Here is an 8,803-nt window from a genome sequence, read left to right as displayed (position 1 = left end):
GTAGATCAGGCTGGTCTCGAACTCACAGAGATCTGCCTGCCTCTGCCTCCCAAGTGCTGGGATTAAAGGCGTGCGCCACTACCGCCCCTTTCTCTGTATCAATAAATCAGTATTTCAATAATCTTAACCCTCAAATCACTTATTAAACCATTACTTTCTTTTCAACCTGTTTCATGTTTTTTGTTTTTTTTTTCCCCCCGAGACAGGGTTTCTCCATAGCTTTTTGGTTCCTGCCCTGGATATAGCTCTTGTAGACCAGGCTGGCCTCAAACTCAGAGGTCCGCCTGCCTCTGCCTCCTGAGTGCTGGGATTAAAGGCATGTGCCACCACCGCCTGGCTCCTGCTCCATGCTTTTATTCACGACTTATTTATTGTCCCTTGTACATTAAGCCCTTAGCTTGCTTTTCTGTGGTTTTTATGGTTCATTCAGTTTTGTTGTTTTTTGTTTTGTACTGTCTTGCAAACTCTAAACTGAGGCTGCAGGTAATCAGAGAGTTTGACAGCTACTGTCATGGCTTTGCCCTTTGAGCTTTGCCTGCAGAGGATTGATTAGTTTCCCTAATTGATCTGGACACTATCTCCAGAGAGAATTACTAGCTTATGGGTGGGTTCTGTCACCCTTAGTTCACTTCATCTTTGGTGCATCAGAATTTTACTGCATTTATAATAAGGAGGAAGAGGCAGGCAGATCTCCTAAGATTCAGACCAGACTGGTCTACATAGTGAGTCCCTATCTCAAAAACAAAACAACAAAAAATACACCTGTTTGAAGGTTAATATATAGCACCCAAGAAATATTCTATTTATTAAGACATCAGAACTAATGATTAAAAGTTAACCTCTTCAATTCTAGGGTGACTTTGCTCTATAGTTTGACAGCCGTTCACTTGCTTGTGAATAACATTTGCCAGTGTGCCTTAGAGGTAGCTCTGCAGCTCTCTGGACTTTGGAAACTAAATAAAAATGTGGAACTGCCTTCTCTTGCTAATGTTAGCTGACCTTGACTAAGTAGATAGGTAGTAGATTTCCCTTATTTCAGCCCAAAATGTCAGTTAGGTTACATCTTTTCTATCATGGTTAAACAGAGAATGAAAAAGTTGAGTATATACTTTAAGAATCTAGTTCTGGCCAGTGTGGTGGTACACACCTTTGATTCCAGCATCAGGCAGAGGCAGGCAGGTCTCTGAATTTGAGGCCAGAGAGGAATATGAAGTGAGACCATTTATTAAAAAATAAACTTAAAAAAAAATCTTAGTTCTGCAAGAACTTTTCTTAGGAATATCATTCTGCCTTGTCATCAGGTAGTTGAGATTCTCACAGGCACTGATGTAGCAAATGTATTTCCCTGATTGAAAGATGGTTTTTAAAATGGTTTGTTAATTGCTATTTTTATATTTTAATCCTTTTTTTCCTTAGAAACCCACAATCTGCCAAAGCAACCTCCACTTGCCCTAGCAATGGGACAGGCCACACAATGTCTAGGACTGATGGCTCGATCAGGAATTGGATCCTGTGCATTTGCCACAGTGGAAGACTACCTACATTAGCTATGCACTTCAGGAGCTCACACTTACATTGTGGCAAATAGTCAACATGGAAGTAGACCGGCTCTGCTGATTTGAAATTTAGATTTTTTTAATTATGTACTGGGGACAGGTTTTTGTCGCTTTACATTGCTTCCTAGTTTACAGCATGATGCAAATGATTTTCTAACTTAGTGTTAGGAGAAAATATTTTCCATCTTTTAACCTCTTAGTTGTCTAAGAGTTAAAAATATTACTGAATTTCAGACGTTCAAATTGATCATCAGAAATCCTTTAAAACAATTACCTAAAAGAAACCAAAAATCCTGCCTTCTTTGTTGGGGGGAGAAGGGGGAGGAAATGGAACAAGTTGTGTTTGTGTTAGCATGTGGGTGATGTAAACTACAAATTGGGAGCTGTTCCGACCCCCGCTCCTGTGTAAGCATTCAATCAGTGTAACTTGCAAAATGCATAAACATCTGACAGTTTGAATTTAATAGTGTTGATGGAAGAAATCATTTTTAATGTGTACTGTAAAACTTGAAATACTCAGGAGCTGAGTGAGTATGTTTGTTGCTACTTACAATCCCGACCTGTTAGTCCCAGTAATTTTGTTTTAACATGGTCTTTTTCAACTTTGTTTCCTGTTTAACTACAGATGACTTCTGTTGTAGACTCACAAGTTTAACTGTTGTATTATAACAGTATTACATGTCAACAGTGTGGTTACGACCTTTATTTATATAAAAACCAAATATTTAGTCAATTTACTGTGTCTTAATTTAATCTTTGTACACCTTCCATTTTTAAGTGCTTAAATGAGTACTATATTGCAATAAAAATGTAGTGATATAATTAACCAGCCATTAAAAATTTACTTCTACAGATATTAGTGTCAGTTGAATTTATGTATTAGGTTCTCATATACTTTTTAGAGCAATTTATAGTAATGATTCTTCCTATCAGCCCAAGTTAACAGTCTAAAAATGCCTTCAGGTGATTGCACTAGTAAACCTGATACTGTGTGTGCAAAGAAAAACAAGAATTTAACAAGTACTGTAACTATCAACCAAGCAAACCCCCAAACTAATTAAAATTTGAAAAGCTGTTCCAGGGCTGGCAAGATGGCTCAGCAGTACTTGCTACCACGTCTTGAATTCAACCTTTGGAACCCACATGGTAGGAGACAGAATAGAAATTGTTCTCTGACACACCATGCATGTGTGCACGCACACACCTTTTTCTTTTAAAGAACAACAACAACAACAAAAACCCACTTATTTCAGATTTACTCCATTGATAGACAAAGGTGCTGGCTTAAGTTTAAGCTCCAACACATATTTATTTTCTTACTCTGGGGATTCTCCACCCCTGCCACTATGCTTTTTAACAATGACAAACCACATCTACAACACTAGAGTTAGCTTTTCAGCTGTACTGAAGACTTCATGGACGGTCTCTCTCTCTTTTTTTTTTTTTGGATTTTCGAGACAGGGTTCCTCTCTAGCTTTTTGGTTCCTGTCCTGCAACTAGCTCTTCTAGACCAGGCTGGCCTCAAACTCACAGAGATCCGCCTGCTCCCCGAGTGCTGGGATTAAAGGCGTGCGCCACCACTGCCCAGCGGATGGTCTCTTTTTATCCCTCTTCTTGTGCCCACAAGGATGAAAATGCCTTTTTTAAACTGCTTTTCCCTCCAAGATGATCAAAAGTATTCTAGAAAGAAATGTAGCCAGTTGCTTTCTCAGACAAAAAAGGTTTATGGTTTTTTCTTAATGATCCTTTACAATGATTTATGAATGACTAGATTTTGAAAAATCAGTGTTTCCCATACCAAATAACCTTAAATTCTATACATATAAATCATCATCATTTAGCTTTATTTCATTTCACTTATAACTTTTCTTTTTCATCTTTTTGGCCATCCAGCGTTTTTTAAACCTCTTGGCATTTTGTTGTTTCTTAGCACCTACAAGAGAACAAGAGAATATTCAGTAAGTATTAGTTAAAACCCCGAGAAACATAAAATTCAGATTGGAGTGTAGTTTACAAAAATACACTATAAAAGTAGGTTTATTTAGTTTATAATGACCCATCTCCTTCCAAAAACATGTCCTTTGTAAAATAACTAGAGTCAAGAGAAGACATTCCAGCTTACCCCATGTGCCATTGAGAAACTGGGCTGCAGCTCTTTTCACTGGTAGCCTCTTGTTGTTCAGAGACAGGAACTTGTTCACTAAAGGGGAGAATCAGTTAATCATTTCTTTGTCATCATGAGAGCCAGAGACTATAAGAAAATTACCAGCTGGGCGGTGTGGCACACACCTTAAATCCCAGCACTTGGTAGGCAGATCTCTGTGAGTTCAAGGACAGCCTGGTATACAAGAGCTAGTTCCAGGACAGGCTACAAAGCTACAGAGAAACCCTGTCTTGAAAAGCCAAAATAAATAAAAAGTGTAAAAAAAAATTACCAGTAGTCCTCTTGGATTCTGAACCATATAAACAATTGTGGATAAAGTTTTTAGCTGCTTCTTGCCTTGAATCTCTCAGATCTTGATCTTTTAGCCTTACAGCCAAGTAGCTTTTAGTCTGACTGGTAAAAATACAAAAAGTCAAAATGAATCAGAAGGTACATACTCATTCTCCTATGTAATTGTGGGTTTGTGTGTGTGTGCACGCACGGGCGTATGTACATATGTACGTACACATGTGTAGTACTGGGGGGATGGTCAAACACTACCATTCAGCCACATCCTTAACCCAACGCCTCACAGATGCCAGGCAGGGACTCTACTCTAGGAATCCCAGCCCCTACATGACTTCACTTTGAAATAGTCATTTTGTTCTTGCTTATCAACTGTATTTAAATAATTGTATGATTTACACAATACAGATAAATCACATGCTATTTTATAAGAAAAGGAAATGCATTAACATATTTTAAGGCAGCAAGTAATATTTTTCTACAAACAACCCAATCTGATACACTACTACTTTCTCCTCATAAGCTTTTAAAAGGAAACTTTACATCCCACCGGGAAAACAGAACTAAACTCATTACCTGTCAGACTGTACTTTCTGTATTTTAACTTTCTTGGAGTTTCTTTCTTTTGCAGTATGTTCGCCTCTCTTTTTCAATTTAACTGAAAAAATTAAGATCCACTTTATTAATAGTATATAAACTAACACTGCATGGCACGCACTTCGGTGACTCATATATCATGTTGAGTGCAGGTTTTATTTGGAAGAAAAAAGTGGGGAATGGTCTGAAGCCAACTTTGGCCAGTCCTAAGGGCCACAAACAGCCAAGAATACCTGCAATTCCTCACCCTTACATGCAGTTACTTAAATGAGAACAATTCATACCTTTTACATTTCCTGGTGATTTCTTTAGGCTATGGAAAGAAAAAAACAACAAAAGCTCAGAATGGCAGGCAGTAAGAATATTCAAAACAACACATAAGATCCCCTTCCGGCTTTCATGACCACTACCCTTAATTTTCACTCATCATGCCACACAGCACTGCCACCAGCTCAGTAACCACACTAGCATAGAATGACTTCTCAGAATTCAAATCTGAGCACTGTGGGCATCCAAAAGTTTGCTCAAGATTCTGAAACAAAACTTAGCAGTTAGCACTCCAGGTACCAAGTGGTACTTATCTTAGTAATGAGAAAACACAGCTCATTCAACAGTTTGGACACTGGAGACAAAAGGTGAGCTCCAGACAACTATCAAATGGCAAAACTGCCCAGAAATGAATTATAGAAGCAACTGTACTGATCACAGAGGAGAAAGTGATAAGGGAGGGTGACACTTGGTTATGTAAGACAAGGGCTTCAAACATCTGCTTACATGCCTCATGGAATTCAAAATAATAGGAAAAATAACCAACCATTCTGTTTTTTGTTTTTTTTTTTTTGGTTTTTCTGGTTAAAAAACATTTCAGAGTTTACACTAAGACCAGGTGTGGTGTTGCATTTAATCCCAGCACCGAGATGCAGAGGCAGACAAATCTGAGTTTGAGGACAGCCTGCCTGGTCTACAGATGGGGTTATAGGACAGTCAGAGCTACACAGAGAAACCATATCGAGAAAAACCAAAGAATGTACCAGAGTGCCAAGAAGTAGAGGAGTAAACTCAATAGAGCTTAAATGTGATGGAAATAAAGACTTTGGGTTTAAGCACAGACCATGGGGCAAAGCTGCTAAATGAAATGGGGATGAGGAAGGGTGGTGGCAGGTAAAACCAGCTTAAGAAAAGTTTGGATTTTAGGAGTTTGTGGTTAAGTGCCCGCTGGACCACTAAATAGAAAAAGTCACTTGACCTTGACCTCCGATTCTGCCCCAGGACAAGTACTGGACAATGACCTTTACTTGTAGGACTGGGATTGGGAACTCCAAAACCACTCTGTAGCTTTTTAAGTTTGGACAAATCTCTTCAGTTATACAGACAAATTAAGGATTGCCTTACAGAAGTAAAAGCCTATTACTTACTCAGCCTCTGAAGCTTTAGTTAGTTGCTGTAAAATAGCATCTGGAAGCAGCTTTCTTTTCTTTTGGAATAAAGACATTTGAAGACAAGTTAAAAGTGATGTTCAGGTATTCTCAGAGTTGCTTTTAAAAAGTTACTCATTTCGGTGTCTGGCAGTGGTGGCTCACACCATTAATCCCAGCACTCAGAAGGCAGAGGCAGGCTGATCTCGTTGAGTTCAAAGCCAACCTGGTCTACAATAGCTAGTTCCAGGCCAGGCTCCAAAGCTATAGAGAAACCTTGTCTCAAAAAATGAAAAAATAAAGACAAAACAAAAAAGTTATTCCTCTCGGCCAAGCATCGGTGGTGCACGCCTTTAATCCCAGCACTCTGGAGGCAGAGGGAGGCGGATCTCTTAAGTATACAGAGTGAGTTTCCAGGACTGTTATATAGAGAAACCCTGTCTCGAAAAAGCAAAACAAAAAAATTTACTCGTTTCAAATACTCCTGCATCCAGACCAACACTGCCCCGCGACTTCTAAGCCAAGACTGGGTTTCCAAAGCCCAAAACATTCTTTGTAATTGTACCCACAGTAGCTCAACGTTCAAGTGTCCCTGTTATGAATAGAAAGGTATCAGACATGGCCAATTTGAAGTCAGATCTCTGGGATATGAAATAAGGAATCGCCTGTATGTGCCATTTTTACTTTACAAGTCACTTAAATCTTCGGAGTCCTAGTTTTAGACTTAGGAAAAAAAAGAAACCCACAACCTCTGGAAGCCTAAAAGACCAATACGTGAAGGCCAGGTGAGTGTCAACGCTTCCACGCCCACGCTGAATTAGGGCAAGACACCAAGAAACAGCAGCAGCCCTTACCCCGCTCCAATATCCTATACTCCCTCACCCCCCCCCCCAAAAAAAAAGCCCTGAGCAAGGGAACTCTAGCTCGCCCCAATCGTGTTTCCAAAGCGACACGGCCCGCCGCCAACCTTCTGTTCGATGAACAGCTCCTCGCGCCGCTTCCTCTTCTCCTTCAGCAGCGTTTTATCCCTGGAAGAAAAGGGGACAGGTCAGCGCCGGACGAGCCTAGGAAGTCGCCGGGCGTTCCGTTCCCCGCCGCGGGCACCGCACCTCCGTGCACTCTCACGCACGCGCAGCTCCTCCTCCCTCGCTTCCGCCTGAGCATGGGCGAAAGTCAGTTCCTCAGGGGCTTCGTCGTCCCCATCCTCGTCCTCGTCCAGAGGCTCGGCGGCGGCGCCGCTGCTGGGCTGCCCGAGGAGCAGGCCATGCTCCGCCTCCTCCTCCTCCGAGGCCGGCTGGTCCTCGTCCACCATTGCCTCCGCTGGCGCGGGGACTCGAGAAGGACGCGGCCGGAGCTGCACCATGGCCAACGGGAAGAAGGCTGTCTGACCCTTGACCCGGAAGCAGCCGCTAGCTGTGCGCGCCTCGCGCTCTCCGCGCCCCCTGTTGGTTCGGAGGCCACGAGACGCGCTGAAGCGCGTGCGCAGAAGGAGCGCAGGGCTCCCTGTGGGTGTTGCAACCCGGAAGATAGTCTGGGTAGGAAAGGAACGAACATCGCGTTATTCAATGTGTTCCCTGTTGTTTTTGTTGTTGCTGTTGTTGTTCCCACGTTAGTCTGATCTATGGAACAGCGGTGGCAAAGGCGAAATAAATGCTTACTGACCTTCTGTATTCTGGCCATTCACGGCCCTGTGGTCTCTGTCTCTTACCCGTTATATAATACGAAATGATTCTGCATTCCCTATTAAGGAACTGTATCTTGTTGCCTGTGGTAGATTATTTCCGTTGTCAACTTGATTGGTTTAATAAACATCCGTGGGGAGGCATGAAGCCTTGGGTGAATGTGTATTGTTGACATGGGCATAACCCTGTCAGTGTCAAGGACCCCAGTGCCTCAGACCCATGGGAGTGGCAAAGCCTTCCTGTGTCAATGTTGACTGTGCAAAAACTGGCAACCACAGCTCCCCCCTCTTGGGGGATTGCAACTGGAGGCTGCACCCCTACAGAGACCTCCCACGGAGACAGCTGAACCCTTCCTCCTTGTGCTGCACACAATAAATTCGCTGAGTTTCCAGGTTGCATAGAAGGTGCTCTCTATCAGAGCGTCACAACCAACCCGACCCCATCTTTTCTGGATGTTTTTCTGTCGTTTGGTCCATGTCTGCCGTTTCTTCATTTCCAGCACCCAGCGAACCAGCGCTCACTGCATGCATTCATGAGGCACACCTTCGGACATGCCTGTGAGGAGTTCCCGGAGAGGATTAACTGGGGAAGAAACACCCTGAATGTGAGGAGCAGAGTGTATACAAAGGGGGCGGCGGCGGGGCGGGGGGGGGGAGCAAGTACAATACTGGGAGTCCTTTTCTCTGCTTTCTGGGGAGCTACAGACCAAGTCACTCCCTCTATGGCACTGGCCCTGCTATGCTGCATTCCTTTGGACTGGCAGCCCAGATAGACCTTCCTTCCTTTCTTTTCTTTTTTTTTTTTTCTGTTGATTTTATTGAGCTCCACATTTTTCTCTACTTCCCTCCCTGCTCTTCCCCTCCCCTTCAGTCTTCTCCCATGGTCCCCATGCTCCCAATTTACTCAGGAGATCTTGTCTTTTTCTACTTCCCATGTAGATTAGATCCATGTATATCTCTCTTAGGGTCCTTACTGTTGTCTAGGTTCTCTGGATTGCAAATTGTAGACTGGGCCGGGCGATGGTGGCGCACGCCTTTAATCCCAGCACTTGGGAGGCAGAGGCAGGCGGATCTCTGTGAATTCGAGACCAGCCTGGTCTACAGA

General features: G+C 42.7%; 2 protein-coding genes across 2 annotated transcripts in view; one reads left to right on the top strand and one right to left on the bottom strand.

Annotated features, from left to right (window-relative positions):
- Positions 1-2,410, top strand: part of Ranbp9 (RAN binding protein 9) — an 89,131-nt gene extending 86,721 nt beyond the window's left edge. The window contains exon 14 of the mRNA XM_005355094.1: positions 1,417-2,410. Within this exon, the coding sequence (XP_005355151.1) occupies positions 1,417-1,547 (131 nt within the window). The 3' untranslated portion in view covers positions 1,548-2,410. The remainder of the gene's footprint in view (positions 1-1,416) is intronic.
- An 849-nt stretch (positions 2,411-3,259) lies between these two features.
- Positions 3,260-7,428, bottom strand: Nol7 (nucleolar protein 7). Its single transcript, XM_005355095.3, has 8 exons — positions 7,127-7,428; positions 6,985-7,045; positions 6,018-6,076; positions 4,887-4,915; positions 4,582-4,663; positions 3,992-4,113; positions 3,679-3,756; positions 3,260-3,489 (listed from the first exon to the last, which is right to left on the bottom strand). Exons 1-8 carry the CDS (start codon positions 7,378-7,380, stop codon positions 3,410-3,412), a joined length of 765 nt encoding a protein of 254 aa, XP_005355152.1. The 5' UTR covers positions 7,381-7,428; the 3' UTR covers positions 3,260-3,409.
- Positions 7,429-8,803: the final 1,375 nt, after the last annotated feature.

This window comes from Microtus ochrogaster, chromosome 16, assembly GCF_000317375.1.
Source record: "Microtus ochrogaster isolate Prairie Vole_2 chromosome 16, MicOch1.0, whole genome shotgun sequence".
In the NCBI taxonomy this organism is placed as follows: domain Eukaryota; kingdom Metazoa; phylum Chordata; class Mammalia; order Rodentia; family Cricetidae; genus Microtus; species Microtus ochrogaster.
Note: the sequence above shows the minus strand (reverse complement) of the source record. Positions and strands in the feature narration are given on the sequence as shown.

Bases quoted from the DNA above. Each gene is read 5' to 3' on its own strand.
- Nol7 (XM_005355095.3), bottom strand. From the start codon at position 7,380: ATGGTGCAGCTCCGGCCGCGTCCTTCTCGAGTCCCCGCGCCAGCGGAG. The intron at 7,046-7,126 runs GTGCGGTGCCCG...CTTTTCTTCCAG, and splicing joins GTGCGTGAGAGTGCACGGAG to GGATAAAACGCTGCTGAAGG. The intron at 4,916-6,017 runs GTAAGTAATAGG...TTCTTTCCATAG, and splicing joins ACTAAAGCTTCAGAGGCTGA to CCTAAAGAAATCACCAGGAA.